A 20561-nucleotide genomic window follows, 5' to 3' on the forward strand; every position below is an offset into this window, starting at 1 on the left:
AAGATGAAATATATAATGTGCATAACTATGTAAGACAGAAAAAAAATTCTGGTTCAATACGCCAGTTTCCTTTGACCTTCACACAACAGAATGACCCATTTACTTTGCAGGAACACAAATTTAACTTCTCAGGGAAAAGGGGCTCTATGACATCAACTGCATAAAGTATGTTGATTTCCTGTCGGGCAACAGAGGGGAAAAGGAAGCAACAGACACTGAACAATGAAAGAAGTTGGAAGACCAGAGGAAAGCACTGATCGAAGGAAGGGAGGAGGAGCAGATGGCTTAGGAGGGAGACATGTGGGAATTGGGGGGAAAGGAAGCAATTGGCAAGGAGAGGGCTGAATGCCAAATTTATGAAGGATCTGGAGGACCCTGGGGATCTGGATGGGATGTGAGTCAGCTGCTTTTTACCAAAATATCACACCAACAAGGGAAATCAAAGAAGCCTACAAAGACACACAGGAAGCAGAGAAGGACTGGAAAAAGAACTGATGACATATTGCATTCTAACAATTGTACCTCTTAGCATGGGGAATGGGAGGTGTTAAATCGTCTTTTATGCATAACTGAATTTTTCTCCGAACTTCACTAATGATTTTCAAACCTTTAACTTGCTTATGAAAGAAATGATACAGATACAACTCTTCTATTTAAACCACATTTTACTGATACCCTGTATTGGTGTGTTTTCTCATTCATCAATTACTTTAAACCATCTATAGGGTGACCAACTGTCTCTTTTTTCTGATAACTAAAGGTTATTTTCCTGGGCCTGGGATTTTTGGTGCTAACACTAGGACAGTTCCCTGCAAACCAGGATGGTTAGTCATCTTATTTAAGTTAAAACCTTAAGAAAAGGCCACTAAATCCCCTTGCTCTTCATGCTAAAACATACAGACACTGAAATTTTCCCCACATTTTTTAAAGAAGAATGAATAAGGTCTTAATACAGGGATATGATAAGTAGATGAAATTGACAATAAAATGGTTTCTCGACTATGGCTTTGATAAGAATAAGTAATATAATGAAAGTATTTCTTTGTCATTTATTTTTTTCAACTAAGTAACAAAAAATCTATGACATATATTTGGAGCAGGCTGCTTTGAGGACAGGTGGGAAAAAAATTAAAATTAAAGCACAGCTTATCTCAACAAATAAGACAAGTCATTTAAAAATGCTATGTCAAAGCCACAAACACAGAAGATGGAAACAATATGTATTATTCATCGCTAGATTTTAACTTAAAAGTTAAGAGTTTCAAACATGAAAGGCTTTTAAACTCTTCTTTTAAATACTGAAATGACATAATTCTGGGTAAATGACAGTAAAAGGTTATTTGGAAGAAAATTATCTGGAATTTCAGAAATGAGTCCAGGATGATGTTTACCATCTACACTGTATTGTTACTATTTAGCTTTTACAACATTTTATTGTATTTATATAAAATTGCAAAGCTACTACATCAATATTTTTATTTAATTTCCCATTCATTTAATTTCTCATAATTGCTTAAGTTTTCTGCAATAACTTTTGATGTGTGGACAGCTGATGAAATTATAATCTAGCTAATCCACAAATTGCACAATTGACTACATAGTCAGTTAAATCATTCTCTGACTCATTCCCTTTTAATATAAATCCTTCTTTCCTTAAATGCCAAATGGTGAAGAGTCATTTACCATCCTCTTTAGAAAATCTCCTAATATCTTTTGAGGAAAGACCTCTACTGTCCAGAATAAATGGTTTTAGTTTATTTGAACCCTTAGTTAAACTATAACTGATTTAGTTGAACTTATTTGATTGAACTTGCCCATTTATAGGTCGTTTTTGTGAATGTACCAAACTTCAAATTTTATATGTCTTTGTTATATTACAGTTGTTATTACTGGACATAATACGGACTAATTCTCAAATGTATCTAGTTTAGTTTCAAAACCACTATAACTCCACTGTGTGAACTAATCTCTCCAGACCCTTACAAACTCAAAGACAATATTTCACAGTAGAGATGAAGAGTTGCTGTGATTCTGAGTTGAAATTTGCACTAATAGCAAACTCTCAGAGTCATTATATATGTGGGAAAATCTATAGACCCTTTAGAAAATGCTCTTTAGAAAATGCTGTCAGTAAACAAAAGGCAGGTGTCTCCACAGCCAATTTGGAGTTAACCATTAGTGAAATTTTAGTATTTATGTGACAGGACTGCTGTGAGGATAAAATGGTCAATATATATATAAAGTGCTTAGAATGGGGCCTTGCACATAGTGCGGCATTAAGTGTTTATTGTCAATATCCTCTTTATCATCATCATTATCACTAGCGTTAGCCTCCTCCTCATCTCCATTAAGACACAGTTGACAGGTATAAGTGTAACATAATGGAAAGAACATAGCTTATTCACTGAGTTTCAAAGGGGATTAAATGAGATAATATAAAATCTGTACATGGTAGTGCTCAACATACAATAGCTACTATTATTACTGTAGTAGAGTAGTAAATTGTTGGTGTCCTAACAATAACCAACAGTCAGGGACTTCCCTACAGCTCAGATGGTAAAGAATCTGCCTGCAATGCAGGAGACCCAGGTTCGATCCCTGAGTCAGGAAGATCCGCTAGAGAAGGAAATGGCAACCCACTCCAGTATTCTTGCCTGGAGAATTCCATGGACAGAGGAGGCTGGCAGGCTACAGTCCATGGGATTGCAAAGAGTCGGACATGACTGAGCGACTAACACACACACACAAGTATTATTGCCTCACTGATGTAATGGACATGAACTTGGGCAAGCTTTGGGGGATGGTGAGGGACAGAGAGGCTTCGTATGCTGCAGTCTATGGGCTCACAAAGAGTTGGACATGACTGTGATACTGAACAATAACTATTGTGGCGCTTTCCTGGTGGCTCAGCGGTAAAGAATTCACCTGCAATTCAGGCAACTCAGGTTGAATCTGCGGGTCAGGAAGATCCCCTTGAGGAGGAAATGGCAGCTCACACCAGTATTCTTGCCTGAGAAATCCCATGGACAGAGGAGCCTGGCAGGCTACAGTCCATGGGGTCGCAAAAGAGTAGGACATGACTTAGCGACTAAACAACAACAGGTACTACTGAATACCTTAAATCATTTAACTTATGAATGCATTTGTTTTTATGCTTACAAATGAATTAAATGAATTTTATTTCTATCTTCTATGAGAGATGGGCTATTTCCTTCTGACATTATGCCTGCCATACCTGTAGCTACCATCAAGAGAATGTTTATTTGGTAGAAAAACAATAAAGAAGATATGGGAAACCTGCTGCAGACATTGGACAATTGTGTGACTCTCCCAAAACTAGCATGATTTTAACACACTTATCTTTTTACTAAGGTAACAATATTGAAATTACCCCAGGTCTACAAATTTAAAAATAAATGGCACATTTTAAAATAAGCTTAATACCAATTCACAATATTTTGGCACTAGTAAGCTTCCATTCTCTTTTCTTACCAATGATGATTCACTCCGTTCAGAAGCTCAAAATCATGCTAACAATTTTTTCTTGGCCTTTTTGGGTCTACTTGTCAGCAACATAATTCTGTAATTGACAATCTTTATACACAATTACGCCCTCCTGTAGTCTAGGAATTTATTTGTGGTATGTACTTTCAACTGCATTTATCTTTTTCTTTAATTCAAGGGCAATTTTAGTGTTTTTGCTTGAACATAGATTTTTTTTTCTCAATATACGGTATTGTTCCCCTCAATCTTATTAATAACATTCTCAGTTTTCCACTCATACAAAATAATCTTGAGGGGCTTCCCTGCTGGATCAGTGATTAAGAATCCTCCTGCTAATGCAGGAGACACAAGTTTGATTCCTGATCCGGGAGGATCCCACATGCTGGGGAGCAACTAAGCCTGTGCACCACAACTATTTAGCTTGTGCTTCACTCACTGCAACTACTGAAGTCTGTGCACCCTAGAGCCCACACTTGGAAACAAGAGAAGCCACCGGAATGAGAGGTCTGCACACCACAACAAAGAGTAGCCACCACTCACTGCAACTAGAGGAAAGCCCATCAGCAATGAAGACCCAGCCCAGCCAAAAAGAAATAATTTTTTAAAAATCTTGAATTTAAGTACAATATTTCTAAAACATAGTGAAATAAAAGCAATAGATCACTTTTTATAAAGTATATTTAAATGTTCTACAGCAAAAAAATAATGTCTTAGGTCCTCTAATTCACTTCTATGGGAAGAATTCATTTATTAATAATAATGGTTATGTCTAAGTTTCAGGTATACAGAGTAAATCTATTTAATCCAGCCTTCCCTTCTATTTCTCATTCTCAATATAAATACTCAGGTTTGGGTGGGGGAAGACAAGAAAGAAAGAACACTAGAGACAAAAACCATCTAATGCCTCTTTCAAATTATTCTAAGAAATACATGCCAAAAAATTTCTAAAAGATTCTCCTCTCAGGTAGGAAAATAAGAAAATGCTTTTTATATATTCCTGGTTTATAATCATCATTGATCTAAAATTTGGCTTGGAATACTGGTCAGGGTAAAAAGAAATGACTTAGAACATCAAAAATGCAGGTGCAGTTACAATTCAATTACATATTTTCCTTTTTTGTAGGGTGTGGCTTTGTTCCTACAGCTGGGAGCGTTGTACTTTAAATTTTCAACAAAGAAAGCCACCACATTAAAGAACCCTAGAAATTCCTATAACCAAAACTGTAGCAATAATCATGCAATCTTCATATGCCTTTCATAAAGATAATATGTGCTTTAATCTCCTGTTTGTCTGTACTCAACACATTTGGCAAAGTACTTGGACAATAGAAATGAAAACAATCATTCAAGAACAAAGCTGAGGAAAGAAGAACCACAAAAAATATCTAATAACCAACATCTCTTAAGAATTTACTTTGCATTTTTGAAAAAAAGAATTAGAATTAACATCAGGCATTGTGTTTCTGCTTTAAGTTTTTGTTTTAATTACTCAATTTTAATTTGCTTAAGGGAAGAAAATCCAACAAAAACAATTATGATCTAAATAAGAGCAGCGATTTTGTATACAAACTGCTGGTTTTTCATCATTTCCCTGCATGTATAAATATGCTTTTTTACCTCCAGTGTTTTATCAATTTAACAGTCGTAATTTACACAAAACACACAGATGGTTTTAGAAACAGTAAAAGTTTCAAAATGTTACAACTTCCTGGCATATGGAACACTATCGTGGATCATCATGTTGGCAGCGTTTAAATGATTTTAAAATTATTTATACATTAACATCTTGGCATTGTTTCATAGTCATAGGTTATTTCAACATTAGTGTTTGATTCCTGATACGAGCTTGTTTTTATACTGATTTTAAGCTACTAATGTGTGGAGGCATTGGTGTCCTTTATTTATAGGATAGCATTTCTACACAGTAAAATGTAAATGAAAATTCTGTAATAAAGCACTTTGGCATAAACCACAACATTTCTTCTAGTTTAATATATAAAAGGAAGTTCCAAGAATTTTTTTAAAAATAAAATTTACCATAGCAGTTTTACACCCTTTTTGCCACAAAAAATGCATATATATATATGTATATATATATATATATGCATACACACAAAACAAAACCTTTAAGATTAACTAATACTTTCAAAATGTGATGCTACAACACCTTTATGTTTTAACTATTTTATTAGATACCATACAGAAAGAATTGGCTATACAATTCTAATGTGCCTGATTTCAATCTTTCCAATTTCTTTTGAACCAGTTCAGTGAGTTTTAATCCCACTATTAAACTGAAACTGCTATTGTCAAGGTCATTAATGACCACCAAGTTGTCAATTCCAATGATCAATTCTCAATCCTTCTATTACCTGATCTACAGGCTGCAACTGACTCAGTCACTGCAACCTCCTTAAAGCACTATCTTCAGTTGGCCGCCTTTCTGGTTTTCTTCTTTTCTTACTGACTGCTTCCTTTCAGTCTCCACTGCTCTTTCTGCCTCTTTTCCCTGAGAGCTAAACACTGAATCTCTTTCCCTTTCTATGTATAATCACTCCCTTGGTGATTTCAGTCTCCTGTTATTTAAGTAATATGTATATGCTGATGACGCCCATATTCATTAAGATAGGCTAATGAGTCTCTGCTAAGAAATTCTCTGTGATTTACGACAACAAAAACTTATTTCTCCTTCTTTCTCCATGACCACCAGGGGAAGACAGGAGTTTGAGGTGGAAAGTTCTGCTACACCTAACTCAGGCACCCAGGCTCTTTGGGTGTCCTGAAACATGTGTCTTCCTTGGTTCAGTTCAGTTCAGTCACTCAGTCGTGTCCGACTCTTTGCGACCCCATGAACCACAGCACACCAGGGCTCCCTGTCCATCACCAACTCCCGGAGTCCACCCAAACCCATGTCCTTGGTTGCCACATGGTAAAGAGAAAGAGTGCTGGAGAATCACTCACTAGTATTTAACATCTTTAATTTTCACTCTTAGCTCATGAAGCTGAACCAGCCAAATGGGTTGCCCCATAGCAAGGAAACTGGGAAGCAGAACCTTTCTTCTGCCCAGAAGGAGGGGAGGACTGCCTGGTAATGAGTACTTGTTTTGTCTACCACAGCTCAAATTTTTCTCCAACCTCAACCTCAACTCTGATGTTCTGACTCATGTTTCCAACTGCTCATCTTACGTTTATACTTGGATATCTAAGAAGAATTCCAAAATCACAGTGTCTAAAACTGAGCTCCTGATACTTCCCATTTCAAATCTTCTCTTTCTACAATTAATGGCATCTCTGTCAATGGCATCTTGACCTTTTCAGTTGCTCAGACCAATGGACAAAGATAATCCTTTTCTTTTTCTCACAAGCCACATCCAATCTTTTAGCAAATTCTGTTGGCAATTGCTTCACAGCAGATCCGGAACATAACCTTTCCTCTTCAACTACCTCCTAAGAGAGATTACTGAAAAAGCTCCCACTGTTCTCAGCCATTACCATTCTTTACTGTGTACTCCAGAGAGTGGAGGACTCTTCTGAGAAATCTCTGATGCTTCACACCTTGTTCTGAGGGGAAGTGAAACTATTTACAAGGTCTACAAGGTCCTAGACGGTCTGGTTAGCTTTCTCTTTTTTTTCTTAATTTTTATTAGAGTACAGTTGCTTCACAATGTTATGTTAGTTTCTGCAGTACAGCACAGTGCAGCAGTTACACATATACACACAGTCACTCTTTTTAAGACTCTTTTCCCATATAGGCCATTGCAGAGCATAGAATAGAGTTCCCAGTGCTATACAGTGGGTCCATGTTAGTTATCCGTTTTGCATATAGCAGTGTGTATATGTCAACCCCAATCTCCCAGCTCCTCCCTCCCTGCCTTCTCTTACTCATAACCATAAGTTTTGTTTCTACATTTGTAATTCTATCTCTGTTTCGTAAATAAGTTCATTTGTACCTTATTTTTTTAGACCCCACATATAAGTGATATTATATGATATTTGTCCATCTCTGTCTGACTTAATTTCACTCAGTATAACAATATCTAGGTCCCTTACCTGCCTCCTGAGAAACCTGTATGCAGGACAAGAAGCAATAGTTAGAACTGGACATGGAACAATGGACCGGCTCCAAATTGGGAAAGGAGTACGTCAAGGATGTATGTTGTCACCCGGGTTATTTAACTTCTATGCAGAGTACATCATACAAAATGCCAGGCTGGATGAATCACAAGCTGGAATCAAGACTGCAGGGAGAAATATCAACAACCTCGGATATGAAGATGATACCACTTTAATGGCAGAAAGAGGCTCTTGATGGAAGGTGAAAAGAGAAGAGTGAAAAAGCTGGCTTAAAACTCAACATTAAAAAACTAAGATCATGGCATCTGGTCCTATCACTTCATGGCAAATAGATGGGGAAAATGTGGAAACAGTGTTAGATTTCATTTTCTTGGGCTCCAAAATCAATGTGGATGGTGACTGCAACTGAGAAATTAAAAGATACTTGTTACGTGTAAGAATAGCTATGACAAAGCTAGACAGTGTATTAAAAAGCAGAGATATTGCTTTGTTGACAAAGGTTCATATAGTGAAAGGTATGGTTTTTCCAGTAGTCACATATGGATATGAGAGTTGGACCATAAAGAAGGCTGAGTGCCGAAGAATTGACGCTTTTAAACTATAATGCTGGAGAAGACTCTTGAGAATCCCCTGGACAGCAAGGAGATCAAATCAGTTAGTCCTAAAGGAAATCGATCCTGAATATTCATTGGAAGGACTGATGCTGAAGCTGAAGCTCAAATACTTTGGCCACCTGATGCGAAGAGCCGACACACTGGAAAAAACCTGATGCTGGGAAAAATTGAGGGCAAGAGAAGTGGAGGACAGAAGATGAGACGGTTGGATGGCAGCACTGACTCAATGGACATGAGTTTGAACAAACTTAGGGAGATAGCGATGGACAGAGAAGCCTGGCATCCTGCAGTTCATGAGTCACAAAGAGTCGGACACAACTGAGCTAATGAACAACAGCAACCATTTTGCTATTTCATTCTTTTTTATGACTAGTTGTCATCCTTGATGCCATCTCCTACAAATCTCCCTCTGCTCATCCTGCTCCATCCACAATGACTATTCTGCCTTTTGTTTTGAATGTTAGAGGTACATCCTGACTTAGGGTCTTTGAACTTACTATTTTGTCTGAGCACTCTCTCTCCCTCCTTCAGTTTTTTTCACATCTTCATGTGAAACATTTCTTGTCCTCTATTAATATTTAAAATTGAAATTCTACCCCAATCCTAATTAATCTGTCTACCATATCATTATTTTTATAGGACTTATTATAGTCTAATACACTACATGTTATACTATCTACTATGTTTTTACCTGTATAATTAATCACAGAATATAGCTTCAGAAGAGCATTGCCAGATTTCTGTTAAAGCTGCATCTCCAATGCTGAGAAATTTAGCATTAATTTATATTAAACACAAACAGGAAACAGCTGAGGAGGAGATGGATGATAATGATGTTAATGAGTTTGAATTATTAGGGAGGGAAATGGAAATTACAGATAAGAGTCATCAAATGACTTAAAATATATTTTTAAAGGGAAAAATTATCTTAATTTTCCATAAGTCTAAAAGGAATCTGTTATCAATAACAAAAGGAGCACTTGGCCCTAAACTCTATTCCCCTGTGTTCTTGATTCTTTTTTCCCAAATCAGTGTTTTTGCATATGAGACATCAGAAGCCACTTTGCTATGTGGCTTTTCAGCATCTCATAAACGTAGAGCTAAGTCCTTCTCACACTAAATCCTAAAATTAAAAAAATCATTTGAGAAGCTCATGCTAGTTCAGATCAGTGCAGAAAAAAAAAAAGTTTGCTTTACTATAAGGTCTCTAAATCTCTGTCCACCACAACTCTCTCTCTTTTTTTTTTCCACTACTTAATTTTCATACTGATCTGTTAACTAGTTGTTCAGAAATAATACAAGCATTTATTAGGATTACATGGTCCTATACAATTATTATAACTTTTTTCTTCAACATTAGTGAAGACCTTTGCTTTACACACACATTCTCCTGGGAAACTTTAACTCTTGGTCCATAAATTCACAGGAGATCAAACCAGTCAATCCAAAAGGAAATCAATCCTGAGTATTCATTAGAATGGCTGATGATGAAGCTGAAGCTCCAAAGCTTTGGCCACCTGATGCGAAGAGCGGACTCATTAGAAAAGACGCTGATGCTGGGAAAGATTGAAGGCAGGAGGAGAAGGGGACAACAGAGGACAAAAGATGAGGTGGTTGGATGGTATCACTGACTTAATGGACATGAGTTTGAAAAGCTCCCAGAGATGGTGAACAGGGAAGCCTTGCACGCTGCAGTCAAGGGTCGCAAAGAATCAGACATGATTGAGCGACCCAACAACAGCAACATGAACAACAACATCAATAACAACAACAAAAGAAACAGTGAAGGAGAATACTGTACAGTCATAGAATCAACGAGAGTTCAGTCACTTAGGTACTTTGGTCAATTCCTTGTAAGACAAAAAAAAAGCAAAGAGGTCTCAGAGAATTGCTGTTAACAAGAAAAAAAAAAGCATCATTACTTATTACAGATAGCTTACTTCTCTACTTGCATCACAGCAGAAATTCAAAATCCAACAATCTGGTCACATTATTTTATTTTGCAATGAGGCCAATCCATCATTAACCATCATTCAGAATAAGATTTTACTTTTTAGAAATGACATCAAACTCTATGGAACACAAAAGCAATGTAAAAAGGAGAAAGATAAAAATTCTGAAGTGACTTAAGCTTCTTTCTGGAAATTATACTGTATTTCTGAATTCCATGTACAATTTTTTGCTGTAACATCTAGAAATGGGATATGACCAGAGTTACTAAAATAATTATGTCATACATCAGAGTGTTAACTCTCAGACAGTGAAATCATACTTTTCTTTTACTGAGTAGCAAACTAAACAACATGCATATTCCTTTTATTTTTAAGTCAGTACAGGGAGAATGAAAACATTTCTTTTAAAGAAGAAATAAAAATGAAAGCTGCTGCAGTTCTGTGTTTCGAAGAATCCATGTTTTTCTCTTTTTCTTTGTTGGAGATCCATACAGTTAGATTTATACATGTTCCCCACTGCTGAATTAAATACTCACAGTTATTCTTTCATCTTTATCATCCAGTGGAGAGCCATCTTTCTTCCATGAAATGGTGGGCTCGGGATGGCCTCGTGGGGGCTGGCATTCCATCACTGCAGGCTCTCCCACGGCCACCATGACATCGGAAGGGTTTTGTCTGAAGTCATCCCGTAGTACTGTAGGAACAAGATTGAATCATTACACTCAATGGTGATATATACAGCCCTTATCTCTGAACTTCACAAAGGACATATTTATTGTAGTAAATGACTGCTAACAGCTATCTCAATACATCTTGGAAAATCTATATCTACTTACAGACGTATGCAGTTTAATAATGATATCTGGCCTTACACACACAATGGGGATAATTTGATATTCTTCATAGGCCAGTGGGCAAGTGTTTTCTGCTGCCTAGTGCCCTGACAGCATCTGGCTTATCTCTTCCTTGCATCTCTTCTCTACCTACTGCCCACATTTTCTCATCCATGTACTAATGAATATAATTGAACCCTCCTTTTACTTATGTGACACATTGGGGTGATTCTTTCTATCATTAAATGAATACATATACATGCAAGCAAAAATATTAAAGCAAAATATATTTCCAACATGGATTTGATTGAGGTATTTTAAAGATATTTCAAACTAGTGTATTAGAGTCTCTAGCAATTTAAATATGCCCATTATAAAAACTTTAGATGTATTTGCAAAATTACTAAATTGAAAATACTCTGCTTTTCGTTATCACGGAGTGCGGGGCAATGTTAAAAGGCAGCAATAACACCAGCATTGCTGCCAATAGCGTCATTTTGTGTGTTCTTTACTTTTCAGTTCGTGTGGATTTGGTAGGGGGTTCAGTTCAGTTCAGTTGCTCCGTCGTGTCCGACTCTTTGTGACCCCATGAATTGCAGCACGCCAGGCCTCCCTGTCCATCACCAGCTCCCAGAGTTCACTCAGACTCAGGTCCACAGAGTCGGTGATGCCATCCAGCCATCTCATCCTCTGTCATCCCCTTCTCCTCCTGCCCCCAATCCTTCCCAGCATCAGAGACTTTTCCAATGAGTCAACTCCGCATCAGGAGATACATATTAATAATAGAAGAAAACAACAAAAGCAGAAAGACTAGAGATCTCTTAAGGAAAATGGGAAACATCAAGGGAGCATTCCACCCGAAGACTGGCACAATAAAGGATAAAAATGGCAGAGACTTAGTAGATGCTGAAGGGGTCAAGAAGAAATGGAAAGAATACATGGAAGAAGTATATAAAAAAGATCTTAATGAACCAGATTACTATGGTGGTGTGGTTAGTCACCCAGAGCCAGACATTCTGGAGTGAGAAGTCAAGTGAGCCTTAAGAAGCACTGCTAGTGAATGTGATCAAACTTCAGCAGAGCTATTCAAATCCTTAAAGGATGATCCCATCAAGATTTTGCATTCATTATGTCAGCAAATCTGGAAGAGACAGCAGTGGCCACAGGACTGGAAAAGGTCAGTCCTCATCCCAGTTCACAAGAATGTGCTAACCATTGGACAATCACACTCATCTACCATGCTAGTAAGGTCATACTTAAAGTCTTGCATGCTAGGCTTCAGCATTATGTGAACCAAGAACTTCCAGATTTCCAACCTGGGTATAAAAAAGGAAGAGGAACTAGAGATCAAATTGCCAACATTCACTGGATTATAAAGTAAGGGAAATTCAGAAGAACATCTATCTCTGTTTCATTGACTATGCTAAAGCCTTTGACTGTGTGGATCATAACAAACTAGAGAGATGGGAATACCTGTCTCCTGAGAAACCTGTATGCAGGGCAAGAAGCAACAGTTAGAATCCTGTATGGAACAACTGATTGGTTCAAGATCGAAAAAGGAGTACAGGGCTGTCTGTTGTCACCCTGTTTAACCTATATGCTGAGCACATCATGAGAAATGCTGGGCTGGATGAGTTACAAGTTGGAATCAAGATAGGCAGAAGAAACGTCAACAATCTCAGATATGCAGTTTATACCACTCTAATGGCAGAAAGCAAAGTGGAACTAAAGAGTCTAAACAAAAGGAACTAAAGATGAGGGTGAAGGAAGAGAGTAAAACAGCAGGCTTAAGACTAAATATTAAAAAAACTAAGATCACGGCATCCGGCCCCATTACTGCATGGCAAATAGAAGGGGAAAAGGTGGAAGCAGTGACAGATTTCCTCTTCTTGGGCTCCAAAATCACTGTGGACGGTGACCGCAGAAGACAATTGCTTCTTGGCAGGAAAGCGATGACAAACCTAGACTGTGTTGAAAAGCAGACACATTACTCTGCCGACAAGGGTCTGTATAGTCAAGGCTATGGTCTTACCAGTGGTCATGAATGGTTGTGAGAGGTGAACTGTAAAGAAGCCAGAATGCCAAAGAATTGATGCTTTCAAATTGTGGAGCTGGAGAAGACTCCTGAAAATCCCTTGGACAGCAGCAAGATCAAACCAATCAATCTTAAGGAAGATCAACCCTGAATATTCACTGGAAGGACTGATGCTGAAGCTGAAGTTCCAGTATTTTGGTCATCTGATGTGAACAGATGACTCACTGGAAAAGTCCCTAATGCTGGGAAAGATTGAGGGCAGAAGGAGAGAAGAGGATGAGATGGCTGGAAGGCATCTCTGATGCAATGAACATGAACTTGGACAAACTCCAGGAGATGACGACGGACAGGGAGGCCTGGCATGCTGCAGTCCATGGGTCACAAAGAGTCAGACATGACTAGGTGACTAAACAACAACAGCAACAGAATATTTTATTTAATTCTCAAACCTGCTCAGAATGAGAGATATTATTAACACCATTTATATTATTAAACATAGTTTTTAGAAGAGGAAACTTCATACTATAAGCTCAAACGGATATTAATACTAACAAACTCTGAAACAGCATTATTCAGTTTGCAATTATTAGAATAAAATGTGGAAATTAAACATGTATTTGAAAAAGAGTTAATACAGTATAACTGTCCTCATTATCTTGCCAACATTAAGAAATCCTAATTTTTTGGCATTGGTCTGAAATCACAGCTCTGCTGCTTACAGGGTAGGAAATCTCAAACACATTACTTAACACTTCTGTTTCCATGTTTACAAAGTAGGCATGCAGATGCCCTCTTCAATGATAAGTCCAAAAATGTTAGCTACCTTTCTCCCATTTTCCCCCAATGTGTAATAAACAGTGACCAATTTTAGTAGTTTAACCTGATACTCAAAATGTTCATTAGTATGTTAAGTGCATAGATTTGAAGTGATAAATATTATTTATCTTTAAAAATCTATTGAATTAAATATCTGATACTACAATTCTGTACTGGAATGAATGTCTTTCCATTCCAATGGCATTTTAAAATATTTTCATGGATGAAGTACTACAATGAAAAAAAACCCTATGATTTCAAAAGTCACCCTTAAATTTTGGTTTCAACCCTCCAAGTAAGCTTAGAGGCTTACAAAATCCTAATACTTTACTCTTGCAGTTCTCCACTTTTCCTTCCTTGATGCCAGCTAACTGTGTGCATACATCTGAGTAAGCCATAATATTCACTCAAACAAAATCATTTTTTTCATCTATCTATTAAGAAAACCTGGGCACAACAGAACAATTTTAACACTTGGAAAATACCACTTTAAGGAGGAGACCTGTGTCTCCATCTTTGGAAAAATGAGTAAAAGGAAAAAGGAAATATGATCACACCACACTGTTGCAAGTCTAACTTCAGTAGAAACAATATTTATTAATTGTAATAAAATATCTATATCTATTATCTATCACATAGACACACAGATAAACCATGTTGAACTGAAACTTGCAGCTACTGTTAGCACATTATAAATGAACAGAGTACAAAGACTTCCACCATTCATGAACTTATATTACCATTATGTGTTAAGATGTGCCACAAATAAAATGTAAGGTTTATTAAAAAAGCAAATGAATTGACCTTAACAAATAGTAAGTGCTTTTGCTGGATCACATTATTAAATCTAAGATAATACTTCTGAAAATATTTAAAACTCTTCATACATGCAAAAGTGACATAATTTTCAAATAAAAATAAATAGTTTGTACAGCTTTTCTGCTTGGTGAGCTAAAAACCAATTTAGTAACACTATATCTTATTTACAAATTGAGATCATATCTCAAATAAAGCAATGAATAATAAAATGTCTTTCAAAAATATCAAAGGTCTAAGTTGGATAAATCAAGGTTTTTTTTTTTTCCATTTACTATGTTATTTGGGTTTTTATAGTATATAGTGAAAAGCTAACAAAATGTAATCCATTAAAGATCATTGCTTAGATAATGCTCATGTAATTATTTTTGCAGCTGTAAAACATAAAACTCCAGCATTGCCTATGGCTACAGCCAACACTGCATAAAGTTATGAAATTAAGTTTTTTTCTCTCTTCTATAAAAGCAACTTTTCTTCTTACTTGCCATGAACATTTCCTTTTGGGGGGAAAAAAAGTATGTATCACATTATAAAATTATATGAACTTTTAGTTAAATTATCCAATTTTCTTAATTAATGTGTATATTTAAGTGATTAAAATAAAAACTGAATTCAAATGATTGGCAATGTCTTGGCAGAAAAACCAATCATATCTGTGAGTAAGATCAAATCTGGATATTATTTTAAAATCTCCTTTTATTCTCTAACTTCTCTATTGATTGAAGTGTATATTTTCAAATGTTTTTTGACTTGAATAGTATGAAATTTTAAAATATGGAACTAACTTTTGAAAACAAGATTTAATATCAATTTAAATATTAAAAGAGAGCAAATAGCATATATAATAGATTCAAGTAGATATCACTTAAAAACTGTTAAATCCCAGTTCCATCTAATATTATATTTCTTCCATATTTATCTAATTGTTTTATGTTTACAGGTTGGTACATGCCATTTGGCTCAACTCCTCATTTTCCTTCATTCTGTTAAACTGGAAAACAAACAAACAAACATAAGCTTCACTGAATCTTTAACTCTTGGGAAACGTTTTGATCTAAAAAGAATGACCAGTTAAAGTTTACTTTTCAAAACAAAATGAAACAAAACACATAATCATTTTTGTTTTTGAAAAGCTATACATCACATATCAATAACCTCAGATATGCAGATGACAGCACCCTTAGGGCAGAAAGCGAAGAGGAACTAAAGAGCTTCTTGATGAAAGTGAAAGAGGAGAGCGAAAAAGCTGGCTTAAAGCTCAGCATTCAGAAAACAAAGATCATGGCATCTGGTCCCGTCACTTCATGGCAAATAGATGGGGAAACAGTGGAAACAATGGCTGACTTTATTTTGGGGGGTTCCAAAATCACTGCAGATGGTGATTGCAGCCACGAAATTAAAAGACGCTTACTCCTTGGAAGGAAAGTTATGACCAATCTGCTACTGCTAAGTTACTTCAGTCATGTCCGACTCTGTGCGACCCCATAGACAGCAGCCCACCAGGCTGCCCCGTCCCCGGGATTCTCCAGGCAAGAACACTGGAGTGGGTTGCCATTTCCTTCTCCAATGCATGAAAGTGAAAAGTGAAAGGGAAGTTGCTCAGTCGTGTCCGACCCTTAGCATGGACTGCAGCCTACCAGGCTCCTCCATCCATGGGATTTTCCAGGCAAGAGTACTGGAGTGGGGTGCCATTGCCTTCTCCATGACCAACCTAGACAGCACATTAAAAAGCAGAGACATTATTTTGTCAACAAAGGTCCGTCTAGTCAAGGTTATGGTTTTTCCAGTAGTCATGTATGGATGTGAGAGTTGGACTATAAAGAAAGCTGAGCGCCGAAGAATTGATGCTTTTGAACTGTGGTGTTGCAGAAGACTCTTGAGAGTCTCTGGGACTACAAGGAAATCCAACCAGTCCATTCTAAAGGAGATCAGTCCTGGGTGTTCATTGGAAGGACTGATATTGAGGCTGAAACCCCAAAACTTTGGCCACCTGATATGAAGAGCTGATTCATTGGAAAAGACCCTGTTGCTGGGAAAAGATTGAGGGCAGGAGGAGACGAGGACTACAGAAGATGAGATGGTTGGATGGCATCATCGACTCGATGGACAGGGGTTTGGGTGGACTCTGGGAGTTGGTGATGGGCAGGAAGGCCTGGCGTGCTGGGGTTCATGGGACTGCAAAGAGTCGGACATGACTGAGTGACTGAACTGAACATCAATTGTAATGCAGTTCTCAGGCTAACTGAATGTTTTCAGAAAAGGGTTCTAAAATTCAGTGGTGATTTGTCAACCTGTTTGGCTAATACTGAAAAGACACATGGCAAAGTGAAATAGAAACTTTTAAGTATCATGCAGATTTTAATATTTGCAACACACACATTGTGGAAAATCTTAGAACTGAATGAAGCATAAAATTACAGAAAGGGCAGTGGTCTTTGATAACATGTAACTCATATCTCAATTAGAGGCAACTGAGTCCCAACTTTGTCACTAGCCTGTGTTATTTGTCAGGAAGAGACCAAAAGAGAACATTTGCATCCTGATTTTCAAGGCAGTTCTCTTTTTAAAATGTTTTACTTGTCACCATTTTACTGTAAAATGCAATTTTCCTGTCTAACCTTTTTGCAGCAAATCCACTTCATTATTACAGAAGGTTTGATTTACCAGTGATTGTATATCAGTGCACTGCGGTCTCACGACTACTCGATTTTGTTGAGGCTCAAATGCTCCTAAAATCAATTTTGTTTCCTAATCATGTGGTGAACAGCTGTGAACTATAATACTCTGGTTACATGAATCTCAGAATCTTGGGGTAGTTAGGGGACTAAGAGATGTGGAATTCAAACTTCTTTTAGAAATTAATCATCTAAGCCTCCTCAGGAGGAGAGAAGCTCATCACATAAATAATAACAATGATAATGTTAACAGTATAATAATAATGTTAGCAATGAGTGACATTTATTGGACACTTACTATATAAGCAACCATGCCAGGTATCCACTCATATAATCCTCATACCAAAGCTATCAAAAAGTGACCTTATTAGTTTCATTTTACAAATAAGGAATTTGTAAAGACAGGAGCAGAGTCTATCAAGGACACTTTTCGACCAACTTGATTACGTCTAGTCTTAATAGCATGTAAACAATTCTAAATACATAGCTATAATAAATACTTCAGCCTCTTCCCTTTAGAACCGAAGTTGCATGAGAAATATCCTTCTTGACACTTAAACAAACAGCTGCCTCTGAATACATTCTGCATTTTTGTATTTTCTCAGACTTTTCCACGTTTGGAAGAGGCCACTGCATACTTTCAGTGGCATACTGAGATTAGAAATCATTCAGAAGACGTGTCGCACTTTTACTACATATGTCATGCTTTTATTCTTCTATTTCAACAACAAAATGATTGGAAAAGCTGCACAATAATACGCATTTTAATTAAATATGGACATTTTAATTAGAAGCGAGTGTCTTGGGAAAAGCAGAGGAAGATAATATGCAGTCCTGGGAATTTGTCTTTCTATTAAAAAAGACTACTTTGTCAGTGAAATGAAGCCTCACAGCAAATAGGAGTAAGCTGGTCCAGGGGAAAGAAAAAAAAATGAATGAAACCCTTAAAAACAGGGCATAGTTGAGGAGAAAGTAAATAAGGAAGTATATTCCCAAAGAGGACAACTTCAAGGATGCTCAGAGACAGCCTGCCTGGGTTACAATGTACCACTTCAATTGCTTTCAAAATCACTAATTGCTTATCTTGTCTTTAACTGGCAGAGATTATATTACCTCTTTGATACTTTTAGTTATCTATCTAAATGCCTATCTAACACAAGTAAACGGTACTTAATTTTAAAATAACTATCATTCCCTTTTTAACACATTTGCACTAAGCACATACTTTGTGCTTGGCGTCTGTGCTAAGCTTTTATGAAAACTGGCATAGGTTTTGTATTTTTCTTGCAGTGTAGTTTACATAAATGGTGAAGTAGGTCAAGAAACAACATTAATCTTAACCTTGGATGGAAATGGTAATATAATAAGATTTACTGCAGGTTACTTTGTACTCAGATATATCCTTTAGGATCCAGCTATGGAAGTGTATCAACAATGTTTTTATAACTATTTGCATTCTTATTTTTTAAGCTCACAACATTACCCAGAAGAGCACAGTGTTATCTGGGGTACAAAAGTTTTCAAAACTCCTCAACATTTCTCAAAATAAAATCATAATTCCAAACTTATAAAAGCATTTCAAGAAAAGGATGAATGTACAGAAAGATATTTTAACCAATTGAAAAAACTAAAATGATAACATATAAAATAATCTTTCATGAAGTATATCTTTATAGCATCATATTCTAAAGCTAAGGCATTTGATTTTTAAAATCATGCATGTACACATCAATTTTGCATAAAGTTATGATTTAGTCATGATTGTTTCCTAAAGGGTGCACATTTACTATTTAAAATTTGAATATATATATATGAATGCTCTTCAATAATTACATCATCTCCCACTTGTGATTTTTATAGCATGCAACTTTATTTTGAAACCTTAAATTATGCTTTGCATAAGATCCTGGAAGAAAATATGCTGTTTAAAGCACTTATTTTCTCAACTACTGAAGCTTTTAAAGCAGTACTTAAATAAAAAATTGTACATTCTGAAAAAGTAACATAGTAAGGATGGATGTCAAGTATCACTCTCTTAACTAGCAATGAATACAGAGCCGTGAAAATAGAGAAGTTAGTACCAAAATGAAAGTAACTAATAGTAGCGTATTATTTTTTGCTTTGTTCTTTAAAAAGAATTATTGGAGTTTAGTTCTTTTACAATATTGTGTTCATTTCTACTCTACAGCAAAGTGAATCACCTACATGTATGTGTATATATACATATCCCCTCTTTTTTGGACTTCCTTCCCATTTAGATCACCAGACACACTGAGTAGGGTTCCCTGAGCTATATAGCAGGTTCTCATTAGTTATCTAGTTATTTTATACACACTATCAATAGTGTATATATGACCAAACCAATGGTTTTTGTTTTAAACAACATGGAATGGAGTAACAGGCTTAAATGCAGCTGTATGCCTCTGTGCTCTGCTGGGTGGAGGCAATGGGGACAAGCCATCCTTGCTCTTTTAAAAACAATAGCTAGAATTCCAGGTTGGGTCCAAGCTTAACCTACATTCCCATTCTGCAGAAACATGGGAAGCAAAATGATGACACTTCCTAGGAAAAGTCCTCATGGCTCGTTGCAGTCATTGCTTTCTGGTTTCATTATTCTACTTCAGGACTCATGTGTGCTTCAAGAGGCACCCTAGAGTTTACTATACCGGCACCAAGTCATCAAGACAGAGAGGAGGGAAGTTTGGCATACTCAATTTACATTACATACTCGACTTACATTAAACCTATGATGCAGTCCAGGGAAAGGTATATGTACCTCAATGAGTATCAACATTTCAACAGTTACTATTCAACAGACTTGCTATCTGGGAGATCATTAAAAAGTGAACTGCCAGAGTTAGGTTGCTAAAATCATATGTTCTCATTTAAAGATGTCAGTAGCTTACTAGATGTTTGAATTTTGCACACTTTAAACTATAATCTAAATGGATTTATTAATGAAAAGTGCAGCATTTGTAAAACACCATTTGTAGATAGCGCTTATTTGGGAGTCAAAAAAACAGAAGTCAGGAATTTCAGAGTAACCACACGCATCCCGCTACTCGCCCACAATTTTAATTCACAGTGGCTCAGTTATTTCCATACAAAACAGAGAACTTTACACCCTATCTTGTTAGGGTTATTACAAAGACTAATTATTTAGTGTTTATACAGGACTTGCCATTTATATAGTGCATTACATCTGCAAAGAAGTATTACTATTACTCACTATGTAAGGAATT

The 20561-nt window shown here is 36.5% G+C and overlaps 1 protein-coding gene across 7 annotated transcripts in view; it reads right to left on the reverse strand.

Moving 5' to 3' along the window:
• Positions 1-20561, reverse strand: part of ROBO1 (roundabout guidance receptor 1) — a 1116119-nt gene that overhangs the window by 129663 nt on the left and 965895 nt on the right. For all 7 annotated transcript variants that reach the window (XM_005674780.3, XM_005674785.3, XM_005674783.3 and 4 more), the window contains one exon: positions 10681-10838. In XM_005674780.3, coding sequence (XP_005674837.1) covers positions 10681-10838 — 158 coding nt within the window. The remainder of the gene's footprint in view (positions 1-10680; positions 10839-20561) is intronic.

The sequence above is a fragment of the Capra hircus genome, chromosome 1 (assembly GCF_001704415.2).
Source record: "Capra hircus breed San Clemente chromosome 1, ASM170441v1, whole genome shotgun sequence".
Lineage (NCBI taxonomy): Eukaryota > Metazoa > Chordata > Mammalia > Artiodactyla > Bovidae > Capra > Capra hircus.